General features: G+C 43.8%; 1 protein-coding gene across 1 annotated transcript in view; it reads left to right on the top strand.

The window, feature by feature from the left end:
• The window catches only part of stat1a (signal transducer and activator of transcription 1a), a 40,144-nt gene extending 27,368 nt beyond the window's left edge, over positions 1-12,776 (top strand). Inside the window, exons 16-25 of the mRNA XM_079495692.1 lie at positions 2,357-2,455; positions 2,697-2,832; positions 3,460-3,515; positions 4,837-4,928; positions 5,040-5,179; positions 6,834-6,919; positions 7,033-7,135; positions 7,886-7,961; positions 9,140-9,236; positions 11,597-12,776. Coding sequence (XP_079351818.1) covers positions 2,357-2,455; positions 2,697-2,832; positions 3,460-3,515; positions 4,837-4,928; positions 5,040-5,179; positions 6,834-6,919; positions 7,033-7,135; positions 7,886-7,961; positions 9,140-9,236; positions 11,597-11,638 — 927 coding nt within the window. The 3' untranslated portion in view covers positions 11,639-12,776. The remainder of the gene's footprint in view (positions 1-2,356; positions 2,456-2,696; positions 2,833-3,459; positions 3,516-4,836; positions 4,929-5,039; positions 5,180-6,833; positions 6,920-7,032; positions 7,136-7,885; positions 7,962-9,139; positions 9,237-11,596) is intronic.
• The last annotated feature ends 5,346 nt before the right edge of the window (positions 12,777-18,122 follow it).

The following is an 18,122-nucleotide window of genomic DNA, read 5'->3' as shown; positions in this document are numbered from 1 at the left end:
GTAATATTATCATTATGGAGAATGCTCTTCATTCTTACTTCCACTGACCAGGAGTCAGACACTTTCCTATAACATGTCACACGCTCTTATTTTGATACCCACTGACCAGGAGTCAGACACTTTCCTATAACATGTCACAGCGCTCTTATTTTGATACCCACTGACCAGAAGTCAGACACTTTCCTATAACATGTCACAGCGCTCTTATTTTGATACCCACTGACCAGAAGTCAGACACTTTCCTATAACATGTCACAGCGCTCTTATTTTGATACCCACTGACCAGGAGTCAGACACTTTCCTATAACATGTCACAGCGCTCTTATTTTGATACCCACTGACCAGGAGTCAGACACTTTCCTATAACATGTCACAGCGCTCTTATTTTGATACCCACTGACCAGGAGTCAGACACTTTCCTATAACATGTCACAGCGCTCTTATTTTGATACCCACTGACCAGGAGTCAGACACTTTCCTATAACATGTCACAGCGCTCTTATTTTGATACCCACTGACCAGGAGTCAGACACTTTCCTATAACATGTCACAGCGCTCTTATTTTGATACCCACTGACCAGGAGTCAGACACTTTCCTATAACATGTCACAGCGCTCTTATTTTGATACCCACTGACCAGGAGTCAGACACTTTCCTATAACATGTCACAGCGCTCTTATTTTGATACCCACTGACCAGGAGTCAGACACTTTCCTATAACATGTCACAGCGCTCTTATTTTGATACCCACTGACCAGAAGTCAGACACTTTCCTATAACATGTCACAGCGCTCTTATTTTGATACCCACTGACCAGGAGTCAGACACTTTCCTATAACATGCACTGCGTGAAAAGAGGAGTTAACGGGCAATTATGGGCTGTATTTTGCCCGTAAACCTCAAGTTTAGCAGCATATACAGTTAACCCATTTAGGCCTGATGTCGAAATTAAAAAAAGGTCTTCTGAAAGAATATATACTCAAAGATTTGTGCCGCATTTTCACGATTTTTAAAAAAAATAGCAGACCTACAAGCTCGTAGCGCGCCACTTGGTGGCGTGCTATGCGCTTGTAGATCTGCTATTTTTCAATAGCTAAAGTATAACATAATGCTTAGTTAAAACACCAAAAGGGGTTCCGAACCGACGTAAAACGGGGAACCTTTTCACACGGAGACGCAGCTCGGTGGGTGCTCTTAGACAGCCAATACCGATGGCCTGTAATTTGCTGAAGACCCGCCCCCTCTCTGTTCCCATAGAGCGTCGCAGCCCCGCCCTTTCATGACGACGCCAGGCCCAGGAAATGAATCCCAATGCATTTTTCCCATAGACATTTCAAAAAGTATTTATTTAAAGACCGTGTCGTACGAAGCCAACTCTTGTCATGATTTGTCACGACAAGAGTTGGCTTTGTCCGTGGCGTAAACGTCTTTAAATAAATACTTTCTGAAATGGAAAAAGGAAAATAAACAGGGATTTATTTTCCGGGTCTCTCGAGGGGGCGGGACTGCAACACGATTGGCTGCGGTTCCCAGCATGCTAAATGTGGGTGGTCCCACAGACTTTCCAATTTCATCAAAATGACCACTTCCATTTTTTTTTACCTTCCTATGTCAGGAAGGTAAAAAAACCTTCCTATGTCAGTCGGATCACCCAGAAACATGACCCACAAGTTCAATGGTTCTGTTCACTTACAGTACGTTTTAACAGTGGGAGACCAACGGCGAGCATCGCTTGAATTTCACTGGCTATCGCCCACTATCGCCGGGCGACGTCGCCCAAAAGATGAATTATTTTTATCTTTTCGGGCCGATGTTCTTCTGCCCACTTTTCGACCATCGCCTGTTCGCCTGCTATCGCCTCTATCGCCAGTAGTTGCCTGTAGGGTCCCATTGACAAATAATGCACTTCCGGAACATTCGTCTGGCTTTCGCCCGCTGTTAAAACGTCCTGTTAAGGTTTACCAGGAAGTGGTCGTACCTCCCAAACAAAAGGTCGCACAGGTATGACGGTGGACATGGTGCTGAAAGTGCACCGCTGCTTGGCAGCAGTGTTATATTGATTGATTGAATACTTTATTAACCCATTCTGGGCGGGAACCCCTTTTGGTGTTAGCATTATGATCTACAAGCTCATAGCGCGCCACCGAGTGGCGCGCTACGAGCTTGTAGGTCTGCTATTTTTGAAAAATCGAAGAACGACTGACATAGAAACATAGCTTTTTCAGAAACCTGTCAGGATGTAGAAGACATTTTTTTAATCTGATCTCAGGTCAACAGTTTGCATGGACAAGCACAGGGACGTACAGTACAGTGCAATACATGGACAGATAAAACGATGCTATGTTCTATATTGCAGACATTAGCTCTACCAGTGGTCGTCATCTCTAACGTCAGTCAGCTCCCCAGTGGCTGGGCCTCAATCCTCTGGTACAACATGTTGTGCACCGAGGCAAAGGTACGCACACACACACACACACACACACTTCACCCACTTTGGTTGTAAGTAAACCTGTGAAATGACAATAAAGATGATTCTGAAATTAATTTGCGTGTGTGTGTGTGCGTGTGTGCGTGCGTGCTTGCGTGTGTTTGCGCACATGTGTGTGTGTGTGCGTGCGTGTGTGTGTGTGTGCCTGTGTGCCTGTGTGTGTGTGTGTGTGTGTACGCGCGTGTGTGTACGTGTGCGTGCGTGACAGAACCTGCGTTTCTTCGTGTCCCCGCCCACAGCCTCGTGGTCACAGCTGTCAGACATTCTGAGCTGGCAGTTCAGCTCCGTCACCAAGAGAGGATTAAACTGTGAACAACTGAACATGTTGGCTGACAAACTACTGGGTTAGTAATGATAACCTACTGGGTTAGTAATGATAACCTACTGGGTTAGTAATGATAACCTACTGGGTTAGTAATGATAACCTACTGGGTTAGTAATGATAACCTACTGGGTTAGTAATGATAACCTACTGGGTTAGTAATGATAACTACTTATACTCATTTAGTAACTGACGTTACTACGCTTAAGGGCGTGAGCATGGATAGATGCAGTGGTGCGTGCGTGCGTGCGTGCGTGCGTGCGTGCGTGTGCGCCACGGCAGCACCCCTAGGCAAAAAAGGTCTGTCAGAATCCCTGCCGCCATTTCTGTATGCTCAGGCTGGCTGTGCCGAACATTCTGTGTGTGTGTCTAGAATTTTAAACAGACTTATAGCACGTAGATAGCACTAGAATTGCATTTTATGTAGTCATAGCACTTTATAGTACACATGTATAATATAGTATAGTATGTATAGTTTACATATATATATATATTGTTACGTTACGTTCTTAGCTTACGCATGTTTCATGATAACTACTTTTTATATATGTGTTGTATGCCATGCTTTTTGTTATTGCTTAATGTAACTCGCTCTGGATTAAGAGTGTCTGCTAAATGCCTAAATTGTAAATTGTGTGTGCGTGCACAGGTCACAAGGCCCAGAGGAACCCAGAGGGACAGATTCCATGGACAAAGTTCTGTAAGGTACAGAACTGCATGTCGGGCTGGATATACAATACACACACACACACACACACACATAGTCATACTTCATGTTGAGTTTAAAAGAGTTACCAGCAGCACGTCCCACACAAATTAAAGATGTGTAGAACTATTAGGGCTGTATTTTGCGTGTCTAACGGCCGGGCTCCACCGGGCGCGTTGCGTCTCCGTCAGCGTCGCGTCTCCGTCAGCGTCAGGGAATGTTCCCTTTTTAATCAATGAAGGGTGGCTCCACTGCCCGCGTTGCGTTGCGTTGACGGAGACGCGACGCGTGCATTCAAATTGAACCGGTGCGTTTTTTGACGCACGCGACGCTAACGCAACGCGCCCGGTGGAGCCCTGGCGTTAAGTACCAGGTCCTATTACTTAACTTAAGACCTGGAGGCCAAAGAGCATTGACCACACCTCCAGGTCTTAAGTTAAGTAATAAGACCTGGTACTTAAGACACGCAAAATACAGCCCTTTGTCTCCACCAGGCCGAAGACGTGGTGAAGACAAATAGTCTGTCTGTCCGTCCGTCCGTGTACAGCTAATCTCCGGCACTGTTGGCCCGATGGACGTGAAACAGTGCACACACTCTCCCAGTAGGCCAAGGAAGAATCTCCACCCGGTCTTTACTTTTCAAATCGGACTGTTTTAACGCCGGCATGAGACGGATTTCTTTTGCGAAACACATTTCTTGTTACTACTCCTACAGATGTTGTCCAAACCTCATATCACGCAAATTGATAAATGTGAATATGATCGTGTGATCAAGATACTGCATATGTGGTTCCCAAACCTTTTAATGTCAAGGAAGGACCCCTAAATCAACATTTATTAGCCTGCGGACCCCCGTTTGAAAAGATGTGCCAGGGACCCCCATAAGAGAAGATTTGTATTACGGCTCTAGCAGTGATTCTCAACCATTTTAATTTCAAGCACCCCCAGTTGGACATGCATTAGTCTAGGAACCCCCATGTATAGTGTAAAATCAATGTTAATTTAACTCTGAGAGTGTACAAATGGAACCAAACGGACCCTAACTGGTCCGTTTGGTTCCATTTGTACACTCTCAGAGTTACAGACCCACAAGGGTCCATTTGGTTCCTAACTATCATTTAGGTGGGGACCCCCTGGAACTCCCTCAAGGACCCCTGGGGGTCCCCGAACCCCACTTTGGTAACCGTGGCTGTATATGACGTATATCAAGACCTATCGGACCGGTAATCTGGTTCGAGCAAAAACAAAAAGGGGTCTTGGTCAGGCTTTTGTCAGCCTCAACTTTTCGTGTGTGTGTGTGCGTGTGCGTGCAATCAACAGACAGTAAATGAGAAGAGTTTTCCCTTCTGGTTGTGGATTGAAGGAATTCTGGATTTGATCAAACGTCACCTGTTGCACATCTGGAACGATGGGTCAGTAATCAATCAATTCATCAATCAATTAACGCATTCATTTCCCCCATCAGTTATTTGATTGTTCATTTGCTCTCTCTCTCTCTGTCTCTGTCTCTCTCTCTCTACCAGCTCCATCTTGGGTTTCATCAGTAAAGAGAGAGAGAAGTCGTTGTTGAGTGATAAGTGCCCAGGAACCTTCCTCCTGCGATTCAGTGAGAGCAGCAAAGAAGGAGCGATCACCTTTACCTGGGTGGAACACGACATATATGGTACTATATATTACACCTTTATAGGGGCAGGAGCCTATCTCCTGTTTCTGTAGCCATGAGGCCCATAGGGGCAGGAGCCTATCTCCTGTTTCTGTAGCCATGAGGCCCATAGGGGCAGGAGCCTATCTCCTGTTTCTGTAGCCATGAGGCCCATATGGGCAGGAGCCTATCTCCTGTTTCTGTAGCCATGAGGCCCATAGGGGCAGGAGCCTATCTCCTGTTTCTGTAGCCATGAGGCCCATAGGGGCAGGAGCCTATCTCCTGTTTCTGTAGCCATGAGGCCCATAGGGGCAGGAGCCTATCTCCTGTTTCTGTAGCCATGAGGCCCATAGGGGCAGGAGCCTATCTCCTGTTTCTGTAGCCATGAGGCCCACAGGGCAGGAGCCTATCTCCTGTTTCTGTAGCCATGAGGCCCATAGGGGCAGGAGCCTATCTCCTGTTTCTGTAGCCATGAGGCCCATAGGGCAGGAGCCTATCTCCTGTTTCTGTAGCCATGAGGCCCATATGGGCAGGAGCCTATCTCCTGTTTCTGTAGCCATGAGGCCCATAGGGGCAGGAGCCTATCTCCTGTTTCTGTAGCCATGAGGCCCATAGGGGCAGGAGCCTATCTCCTGTTTCTGTAGCCATGAGGCCCATAGGGGCAGGAGCCTATCTCCTGTTTCTGTAGCCATGAGGCCCATAGGGGCAGGAGCCTATCTCCTGTTTCTGTAGCGTGAGGCAGCTTGATGTACAAGTACACCCCCTGGACATGACGCTAGTATGTCGCATGGACTTATACCCCCAATCCAACCCTTGATGCTGGGTGCCAAGCAGGGAGGCACTGGGTCCCATTTTTAGAGTCTTTGGTATGACCCGGCCGGGGATCGAACCCCAACCCTCCCAGTCCCAGGGCGGACACTCAACCACAGGGCCACTGATCGTACGCAATGCATGGCTTCCTATTAATACTTGATTACCTTGGTAAACATTTCATGAACACTTTGTTTTCAATCGCTAATTTAAAGTCTTTTTTTTTAAATCATGATGTGCGTTTATTAAATTACAGTGCCATTAATTAATTAATTAATGAATCACATTAAAAACAAATACATAAATTAGGGTATGGGTTCTAGGGTTTCTACTGGTTCTACCGAGTGGAGACCCGCCCTCGTTGCGGTTGCAGCCAATAGCATTCATTTCCGGTTGCATGTCGGGCTGGATATTGAAAGATGGTTGATTTCAGATTCCTGAAACATTGGCTTCATTTATGGTTTTATAGAAGCCAATGTTGTGATGCTATGGTACCATACTGTGATGCTATGGTACCATACTGTGATGCTATGGTACCATACTGTGATGCTATGGTATCATACTGTGATGCTATGGTACCATACTGTGATGCTATGGTACCATACTGTGATGCTATGGTACCATACTGTGATGCTATGGTACCATACTGTGATGCTATGGTACCATACTGCAAGGCAAGCCAGCTGCCAGGCTGATTGGGAAACGCCAACGCACGGTCATGGATTCATCTGACTCTGTTGTGCTCAACGAGGTGAAAGCAATTCATGATAAAGTGGTCAATATGTCTGTGTGTTTGTGTGTGTGTGTGTGTGTGTGTGTGTGTGTGTGTGTGTGTGCGTGTGCGTGTGCGTGTGTGCACGTGCAGGTAAGCCAGTGTATCATTCCGTAGAGCCGTACACAAAGCGTGAGCTGACAGCCGTGTCACTGCCTGACATCATTAGAACATACAAGGTACTGAACACACACACACACACACACACACACACACACACACACACACTACATACAGTGTGAATTAATTCAAACGTTACTGTAAATCATGACGCATTATCATTGCTGACCAGGTGATGGCAGCAGAAAACATCCCAGAAAACCCCCTGATGTTTCTCTACCCTGACGTTTCCAAAGACAAGGCCTTCGGGAAGTACTACCCTACGATTACCGATGGTGAGTACTAATACTTGAATTACCCTACAAGTACCGATGGTGAGTACTAATACTTGAATTACCCTACAAGTACCGATGGTGAGTACTAATACTTGAACGAGACGAGGCATTCTTTCTGCCGCGCTAACAGCTAAGTGAACCGGACGCTAATATGAACGAAGAGCGAAGCTTACGGTGGCCTTAGAGTCTCACTCAAAAATAAAAAAGGAAAAAATTCAGAATATTATTCTCTCGCCTGATATCATTGAGGATGCGCATGCACCCGTCGATTGGATTTCCTATGACGTTTCCAGACGTCCTACGGATGGAATGTGTTAACCCATTTTGGCCCGACTTGGCCTGAAAAATGTCTTCTAAATCCTGACAATTTTCTAAAATACCTATGTTTCTGTATCAGTGGTGTTCAATATTTCATGTCAAGGAACCCACAAATTATATGTAAGAGGCCGCTGAACCCCATCTAAAAATATGTTGTTCCAGGGACCCCCCAGAAGCAAAGATTTGAATTAAAAACGTTCGTTCTGAAAAAATATATATACCAAATTTGTGCCACATTTTCACGATTTTTCAAAAATAGCAGACCTACAAGCTATGAGCTTGTAGATCTGCTATTTTTCAATAGCTAAATTATAACAATGTTTAAAACACCAAAAGGGGTTCCCGCCCAAAATGTGTTAATAGACCCCTGAGTCTACATAAATAAAGTTGATTGATTGATTGATTGATTGATTGATATATGTTGTGTATCAGCTCCAGAGCCCATGGATGTGGAGGGTCCAGAGAAATCAGGTTACATGAAGACTGAACTCATCTCTGTGTCTCAAGTGTAAGTTAAGACTGAACTAATCTCTGTGTCTCAAGTGTAAGTTAAGACTGAACTAATCTCTGTGTCTCAAGTGTAAGTTAAGACTGAACTAATCTCTGTGTCTCAAGTGTATATATTTATTTTAATGTATATATATTATTTAGACATCCTTCCAGACTCCAGGATGTTATATTAATGTATATATGTATTATTTAGGCATCCTTCCAGACTCCAGGATGTTATATTAATGTATGTATTATTTAGGCATCCTTCCAGACTCCAGGATGTTATATTAATGTATATATGTATTATTTAGGCATCCTTCCAGACTCCAGGATGTTATATTAATGTATATATGTATTATTTAGGCATCCTTCCAGACCCCATGATGTTATATTAATGTATATATATGTATTATTTAGGCATCTTTCCAGACCCCAGGATGTTATATTAATGTATATATGTATTATTTAGGCATCTTTCCAGACCCCAGGATGTTATATTAATGTATATATGTATTATTTAGGCATCCGTCCAGACTCCAGGATGTTATATTAATGTATATATGTATTATTTAATTAATATACATGTATTTAGGCAGCCTTCCAGACTCCAGGATGTTATATTAATATACATGTATTTAGGCATCCTTCCAGACTCCAGGATGTTATATTAATATACATGTATTTAGGCATCCTTCCAGACTCCAGGATGTTATATTAATGTATATATGTATTATTTAGGCATCCTTCCAGACTCCAGGATGTTATATTAATGTATATATGTATTATTTAGGCATCCTTCCAGACTCCAGGATGTTATATTAATGTATATATGTATTATTTAGGCATCCTTCCAGACTCCATGATGTTATATTAATGTATGTATTATTTAGGCATCCTTCCAGACTCCAGGATGTTATTTTAATGTATATATATTATTTAGACATCCTTCCAGACTCCAGGATGTTATATTAATGTATATATGTATTATTTAGGCATCCTTCCAGACTCCAGGATGTTATATTAATGTATGTATTATTTAGGCATCCTTCCAGACTCCAGGATGTTATATTAATGTATATATGTATTATTTAGGCATCCTTCCAGACTCCAGGATGTTATATTAATGTATATATATTATTTAGGCATCCTTCCAGACTCCAGGATGTTATATTAATGTATATATGTATTATTTAGGCATCCTTCCAGACTCCAGGATTCTATGGGCATAATGTCACCAGACGACTACAGAGCTCTAGAACAGATCGTCAGCCCTAGAGACATCGACGCCATGGTAACCACACGCTCTGTGTCTTTGATTAGATTAGACAGATTGATATTAGCCAATCAGGTGCTCTGACAGATTGATATTAGCCAATCAGGTGCTCTGACAAATTGATATGAGCCCAGGGCTTAATTAATGCCAGAGCTGGGCTCCGGAACCTCCCTCCTGCGCTCCGGTACCTCTAGAAAGGTGGTTCCCAAAGTGGGGTCCGGGGACCCCCAGGGGTACTTGAGGGAGTTCCAGGGGGTCCCCAGTTAAATGATCATTTGGAACCAAATGGACCCTTATGGGTCTGTAACTCAGAGAGTGTACAAATGGACCCTAACGGGTCCATTTGGTTCCATTTGTACACTCTCAGAGTTAAATAAGCATTGATATTACAATATAAATTGGGTGTCCCAGAGATAGAAATGGGGGTCTGTAGCCTAATGCATGTCAAACTGGGGGTCCTTGAAATTAAACGGGTTGAGAATCACTCACTGCTAGAGCCTAAAAATCTTCTCTTATGGGGGTCCCTGGCATGTTTTTAAATGTGGGTCCGCGGGGCTAATGAGTGTCAATTTGGGGGTCCTTGACATGAAAAAGTTTGGGAACCCCTGCTCGTCAAGTCTGTGTTATGACGGTGCGCAACTAAAAACAAGTCTCAGCTACGTCGACTTTTGCATCTGTTGTCGTTGCATTATGGGACATGGATCATGTAGTGTGACTGCTACTTGGAGTTTAGCCTTGGGGACCGCACACTTTATGTTTTTAAAAGGTTTTAAAAAAACCCTCAAATGATGAGTTATGAATAACAGAACTGACTATGGTCAACATTGAGTTATGAATAACAGAACTGACTATGGTCAACATTGAGTTATGAATAACAGAACTGACTATGGTCAACATTGAGTTATGAATAACAGAACTGACTATGGTCAACATTGAGTTATGAATAACAGAACTGACTATGGTCAACATTGAGTTATGAATAACAGAACTGACTATGGTCAACATTGAGTTATGAATAACAGAACTGACTATGGTCAACATTGAGTTATGAATAACAGAACTGACTATGGTCAACATTGAGTTATGAATAACAGAACTGACTATGGTCAACATTGAGTTATGAATAACAGAACTGACTATGGTCAACATTGAGTTATGAATAACAGAACTGACTATGGTCAACATTGAGTTATGAATAACAGAACTGACTATGGTCAACATTGAGTTATGAATAACAGAACTGACTATGGTCAACATTGAGTTATGAATAACAGAACTGACTATGGTCAACATTGAGTTATGAATAACAGAACTGACTATGGTCAACATTGAGTTATGAATAACAGAACTGACTATGGTCAACATTGAGTTATGAATAACAGAACTGACTATGGTCAACATTGAGTTATGAATAACAGAACTGACTATGGTCAACATTGAGTTATGAATAACAGAACTGACTATGGTCAACATTGAGTTATGAATAACAGAACTGACTATGGTCAACATTGAGTTATGAATAACAGAACTGACTATGGTCAACATTGAGTTATGAATAACAGAACTGACTATGGTCAACATTGAGTTATGAATAACAGAACTGACTATGGTCAACATTGAGTTATGAATAACAGAACTGACTATGGTCAACATTGAGTTATGAATAACAGAACTGACTATGGTCAACATTGCCAACGTGAAATCGTGCAAAAACACCCGACTTTACAGCATGGCTCAGAAACAAATATCTTTTTCTTTTTTTTTAAATATATTTTTATTTGGTTTTTAACATTTTAAAGAACAAAACATTTCATTTCCCCACACCTTCCCCCCCAGCATAAATACAAATACATCATTGTCCTCTTTCTCTGTCACGTCTCTGTACACTTCATACTGTTTCCTCACATGAAAGGTATTGGATAATAGCAACAATAATTACTGCAACAACAAAAAATAACGAGTACATATATAAATATACACACCAGCCAAAGGAGATTAAGAATATTAAACAAATATCTGATCGCTTTGATGGGCCCTGTTGTGGAATTCTGGATCAATCAATAATCCTTGAGGCAATATACAGGAGGAGGTGGTGATGTTGTGCTTCATGTACATGATATCATGGGGAGAATTAGAATAACACTCGGGTAGTTAGGTTTCGCTTGCGTGCGCATTCATGTGCGTGCACCCGCTCCGGCACCTAATATTTGACAAATTAAGCACTGTTTGAGCCAATCGGGGGCTCTGAGTCTTTGATTAGAATAGTCAGATTGATTAAAGTGTGTTGTTTGTTAGTTTGTGTTAATTTGTCATTGTGTTTGTGCGTGTGCGTGCGTGCGTGTGCGTGTGCGTGTGTGTGTGTGTGTGTGCGTCTCCAGATGACTGCAGAGCTCCAGGGAGACGTTTTGGAAGAAAACTGATCTCCTCATCGTCGTCAAATCACACTTCTATTCTCTGGGGGTTTGTAGATCAGTCATTCTCAATAAGGGAGCATTTGTCATCATTATTCAGATAGATAGCAGATTTGTACAGGCTGACACTCGCTTGTAGATCTGCTATGTCCGAACAGGCTGATACCTGCTTGTAGATCTGCTATATGTTCCAATAGCTATAGCTTTCTGCACTGTGTTACACAGTGATCTGTCCGGGATGCTAAGCGATCATTGTTTATTTTAATATCTAAGTCAAATTAAGCTCTAATCAAGGCCCGAATATCGCATTTTACGCAGCTATGCACATAAAGACTGTGCGCGTGCGTGCGAGAGCGTGCACGCGAGGATTTCGGCCGGTTTTAGGTAGATTACATCGGCCATTAGCCAAACTAGCCAAAAGTTGCTACATAATTTAAAACAAAGCCCCCGATTATAAGGAATAAAACAATTACGTCAACGGTAGTCGGGGATTTTTTTATTCATTACGTCAAGGGCAATAAGAGGGTTAAGCTGTTCATCATGTTGCTGGGGACCCCCTGGAACCCCAATCAAGGACCGCTGGTGGTCCTTGGACCACACTTTGAGAGCTGCTGACTTATCAGACCTTTGCTTTATAAGTGTTATTTGCATCGTTTAAAGTTCTCACTCGCCACGACTGATTTCAGTCTATTTGATTCCATATTGACTGGAGGCATGTTGTTGCACAGTGAAAACATGCTCTCTCTCTCAATGTGTCGCATGTTGAGAGCTTGTAGGTTGTCTATTTCCGGTGATTATTTTAGAGCATTTGATGTACTAGCAATATGTGACCACATTTGACTGAGAGACTGCCATTGGATTTTTTTGAATTTTTGTTTTTTCATGTCATATGAAAGCAGGGAATCATAGCTTCAAATTGACATATTGGTTGTTCAGTTTGACCCACCAGTTTTGGAGATATGGCTTATAGAGTAATGTCTTGCAGAAAACAGCGAGTTGAGAAAACAGGCTTGAAAGGTTCACTTCTGTGGTCTCTAACATTACACCTAGCTACATGTTTAAGCATTTATTTCATATTTACATGTCGATTTCAGCTCTGACACTTATTTCAGACATGCTCTAGTATGTGAAGAGTCTGCCTGTGCTATTAACTCATTTAAAAAAAAAGGAAGAAAAAAAAACTCCTCTGGTGAAAAGCTGGAATGTGCGCGATGGCAGTCTCTCAGTCAAATCTGGTCACATATGTTCTGAAGCATCTTCCATCAAATCTGTAATAGTGTCATATTCGGATATCTCGTGTGTCATTTTTCATTTCACATATTGTGTTTGTTGTTTAGTCTATTTAGACCTGACACGATATTCTACAAAATGTCTTCTAAATACTTTCTGGAAAACCTCTTGTTTCTATGTCAAGGACCCCCAGAAATATATGTACTTGGCCCGCCGACCACCATCTGAAAATATGTTGTTTCAGGGACCCCCTCAGAAGCAAAGATTTGAGTTAAAAACGTTCACTCTGAAAGAATATATATTCAAAGATTTCGTTTTTTACGATTTTTCAAAAATAGCCGACCTACAAGTTCATAGCGCGGCACTCGGTGCCGCGCTATGAGCTTGTAGATCTGCTATTTTTAAACAGCTAAAGCATAACATAATGCTTAAAACACCAAAAGGGGTTCCCGCCCAGAATGGGTTAGGAATCCACCCCAATCGACTGGTATCATGTATTGAATCGGCGAAATCATCCGTTATCAGCACGTTTGAATGGTGCCAAAATGTCCATACTGGCATCCTCACTGTTCAGTATGTCATTATCAGCGATTATCACTGATGTCCTGACGGAGGCGCGCAGTGTCTGGTGGCCATGATCTACGTGAGGCACCGCCGAGCGAGGCGCTAGCCGAGCGAGTCGCCATGCCGAGCGTTGCGACGGCCACCAGACCCGACTCAGCGCCGTCCGAGTTACGTCCTGATAGGCAGAGAATAGTATATATCAGTAGCTCCTAGTTCCATGCACCGACAATAGTTGGAAATGACACGTCCACCAGGGGGAAACCTTGACCAGGCTATGTGGTGAGGATGCCAGTATGGACATTTTGGCACCATTCAAACGTGCTGATAACGGATGATTTCGCCGTTCCAATGCAGATATAACGGTCGAATCCGCTGTAGGAATCAGTGCTAGTGTGTGGGGGCGGGGCGGCTCCTTTCATGCTGTCTCACTAGTGGCACATTTACTTTAGGACTTGGCCATGCAAACATTTTCAATCATGAGATTTTACTTAGCTTTGATCCATGTATTTGCCTTCTGCCTTTTTAATGTGTACTTACTGTATGTATCTGTTATTTTTATAACCCAGGTGAAAAAGTAGTATAATAACCGTTTCCGTCTGTAGGACGTAGCGAATCCAACCGATGCATGATTGGACCTGTGTACACGTCCTAGCGCATCCTCAATGATATCAGGCGAGGGGAGAATATTCTACATTTTTTCCTTTTTTTATTTTTCAGTCGGACACTCGGCCACCGTAGAGCGAAGCCTACAGTCATATTAGCTTACCGTTCACTTAGCTGTTAGCGCGGCAGAAATAATGCTCTCTGTGGTTTTGATCTGATGGATATACTAAGCGCTTCACTTCTGACTTCAACATGCCTCTCGTTCATAATAGGAACGCTTTTTGGATCATGTATCCTATAAATTAAATCGGCGGCAAGGTAAGCTAGCAAAAATATTTCTCCGTTTTTTTCCGGATTGTTTCCGGGGGGGGGGGATTAATGTTACTTACTTTAATTAATTTAACATATATTGAAGATATAATTTTAAAAGTTGTTCCAAAAAATACACAATATTTACAATATTTAATCCGCGGTGGATTCTAACCCAAAAACCTCTGCGGTGGTGGGCACGGACTATTGTTATTGTACATATTGACTCCCGGGCCCGTTTTATTGCTGGGCTGTGACGCCCTGTGGGTCAACCAATAGGAAGACAGAGTGACGTCATATGGGTCAATACATCATCATCGAGTAGGGAGCTTAGAGTATATATGAATAGAGACGGCACCAGATTTCTCCTCCCATCCACTTGCATTAAGTTGCTCAAAAGCGCATGAGGCGATTTCACTCCTCCTTCCGGGTAGGAACGGAGTGCATTCTGGGATGGATTGTCCCAATAACATGAACTCGCTGGCCGTTGACTATCATTGCACGCGTTCACGTATGAAACAGCGGCGTTCACGTATGAAACAGCGTGCGCGTGTCGTCATGAACGTGCGCAATGATAGTCAACGGACCAGCGCGTTCATGTGTTTGGGCCAGCGCTGCAATACCAAATTCGGCCACTATGTCCATTTCGCCTCAGGGTTTCCTCCGGGTGCCGTCTCTATTCAGGTAGGGAGCTACTTGAGCTCCGTCGAGTAGCTACTCGAGCTCCGTCGAGTAGCTACTCGAGGGAGCTACTCAAGCTCCCTACTTCAGAAACTTCAGGAACAGTATTTTCTAGTTTAAGTGTAGTACTTTTTTCACCTGGGTTTATAATATATCCGTTATTATTATTTTTACACAAATGTGAACTGTGCTAATGTGACAAAGGTTTTGCTACTCATGACATCATGAGTCTGTGTGATGTCAGACATCTGTGTGATGTCATAGGGGGATATTAAATGCACACAATCACTTCATCTGTCTGTGTGTCTGATTCCATTTTTTTTGGGGGGGGGGGGGGGTCCAAGTCAGACCTTCACTGTCAAATACAAGTATTATAAAGTTATATACTATACAATTGTGCAAGGCAAAGAACTCGAGAAACCTACCACTCCATACAGAATGGGAAGAAGCCCCCCCCCCCACACACACGCACGCGCGCGCACACACACACACACACACACACACACCCGAAATGGAAATGGTGTGTCTGTGTGTGTGTGTGTTTATGCTTATTGTTTTGTGAAGTTAATTGCTAAGGAATGTAACCTCAGCTCAAAGAATGTAGACCTGCACTTCCTGTGCGTGGTGCGTGAACGTGCGTGCGTGTGTATCCTGGTTCATATCCCCCCCCCCCCCCCCCCCCCCCCTCAGTCCATGGGTGTGGTTGTAATCCCTGTCTGTCTCTTTTAAAAGACAGACAAATTATAATGCCTGTCTGTCTGTCCTGTGCGTCTGTGTCTGTCTGTCTGTCTGTCTGTCTGTCTGTCTGTCTGTCTGTCTGTCTGTCTGTCTGTCTGTCTGTCCGTCCGTCCTGTGCGTCTGTCTGTCTGTCTGTCTGTCTGTCTGTCTGTCTGTCCGTCCTGTGCGTCTGTCTGTCTGTCTGTCTGTCTGTCTGTCTGTCTGTCCTGTGCGTCTGTGTCTGTCTGTCTGTCTGTCTGTCTGTCTGTCTGTCTGTCTGTCCTGTGCGTCTGTGTCTGTCTGTCTGTCTGTCTGTCTGTCTGTCTGTCTGTCTGTCTGTCTGTCCTGTGCGTCTGTGTCTCTTAAAGTGCAGACAGATATATTTACCTTTCCTTTCCTCAAACTGTCTTCACTTATCAGTAGGCATGTAACGATATATCATATATCGATATTAATCCCGACGATATGAATCGATTCATTGAAATAAAAAAACTGCTTTCACCAATAGGACCAGATCAATAACGTATCCATTTCCTTGTAGTAAACCAAGGCTGTTTGAAAGATCGCTTGAATGATTCTGTCCCAAAACCTCGGCCTGGAAAATTGAAGAATGAAAATGAAGGCTGTTAGGCTGGTGGTATTTTGCTCGGGTACAGGCTTTAGGCCTGTACCCGAGCAAGCTAGTCAGGGGGTTGGCAGGCTCATCATAGCTAGTCAGGGGACACATCATCATCTTCATGTCTCCCCTACTGTCTGGCTCTCCTACACCGTCTCCCTCTCAGCTGTCCTACTGTCTGGCTCTCCTACACTGTCTCCCTCTCAGTTGTCCTACTGTCTGTCTCTCCTACACTGTCTCCCTCTCAGCTGTCCTCCTGTCTGTCTCTCCTACACCGTCTCCCTCTCAGCTGTCCTCCTGTCTGTCTCTCCTACACTGTCTCCCTCTCAGCTGTCCTACTGTCTGTCTCTCCTACACCGTCTCCCTCTCAGCTGTCCTTCTGTCTGTCTCTCCTACACTGTCTCCCTCTCAGCTGTCCTACTGTCTGTCTCTCCTACACCGTCTCCCTCTCAGCTGTCCTACTGTCTGTCTCTCCTACACTGTCTCCCTCTCAGCTGTCCTACTGTCTGTCTCTCCTACACTGTCTCCCTCTCAGCTGTCCTACTGTCTGTCTCTCCTACACTGTCTCCCTCTCAGCTGTCCTCCTGTCTGTCTCTCCTACACTGTCTCCCTCTCAGCTGTCCTACTGTCTGTCTCTCCTACACTGTCTCCCTCTCAGCTGTCCTACTGTCTGGCTCTCCTACACTGTCTCCCTCTCAGCTGTCCTACTGTCTGTCTCTCCTACACTGTCTCCCTCTCAGCTGTCCTACTGTCTGTCTCTCCTACACTGTCTCCCTCTCAGCTGTCCTACTGTCTGTCTCTCCTACACTGTCTGTCTCCCTCTCAGCTGTCCTACTGTCTGTCTCTCCAACAAAAGACAGAAAACATTAGTTAGGTTAAGATACATTTTATTGCGTTATTTATTAGAGATTTCTGTGAGCGTAAACAAGCATTTCTTTGGCACCAGATGCATTTTGTTTGTTAAAAACATTACAGAAAGACGGCAATAACAACAACAAGCAAGCTTGAGAAAGATTAAAATAATATACTGTATTGTATACATTTTATTGTTAACATAAGTTTTAAATAGCTCTATTGTGATAGTAATCTTTGCTATTTATTCAGTAACAGGGGTCTCTCCAGCTATTTTAGTAAATAATAATACAAATCCAATTTTCAGGTCAGGTTACCAATTTTATCCAATCAGGAGAGAGAACTCATTGTGACGATACAACATTGGAGCTGGAACACTACAACAATTTACCTGAGAAAATTGTTATTATGAGGGTCAGCTTGGCAATCAGGTCCTTTCTCTGCCCCACCTCTCCCTGTGTTTTAGGATCCAAGATGGCCGCAGCACCAGGAGGGGGGTGGCCTTACTGGGCTGCATTCAGTCATTCAAGACGCCTGTCTTGTGTTTGTCTTGTGTCTGTGTTTAATGGCCGCTCCAATGCATTTCCAATGGAAGCCCATACGGTTTGGGGGGGGGGGGGGGGGGGGGCAGAACACATCCATCAAAGCTGTGTTCAGACACAAGTCTGGTGTCAGACACAATGCAAGTGTCTTGAATGTAGCTCAGTAAGGGCATTATGCCGACCCCGCCCGCTCACCTCCGCCCCACCCCTTCTTGGTGCTGTGGCCATCTTGGATCCTAAACACATGGGAGAGGGGTGGGGCTGAGAAAGGCCCACATTTTGTAGCCCCCCCCCCCCCCCCCCCCCCTTGGTGTGTTTCCCTGCTCGCATGCTGCGTATTGAGCGTATAGGTAGCGACGGTACTGAGGAAATTCATTGT

This window comes from Electrona antarctica (assembly GCF_951216825.1).
Source record: "Electrona antarctica genome assembly, chromosome: 24".
NCBI classification, from domain to species: Eukaryota; Metazoa; Chordata; class Actinopteri; order Myctophiformes; family Myctophidae; genus Electrona; species Electrona antarctica.
This window is presented reverse-complemented; position numbering and strand designations above follow the sequence as displayed.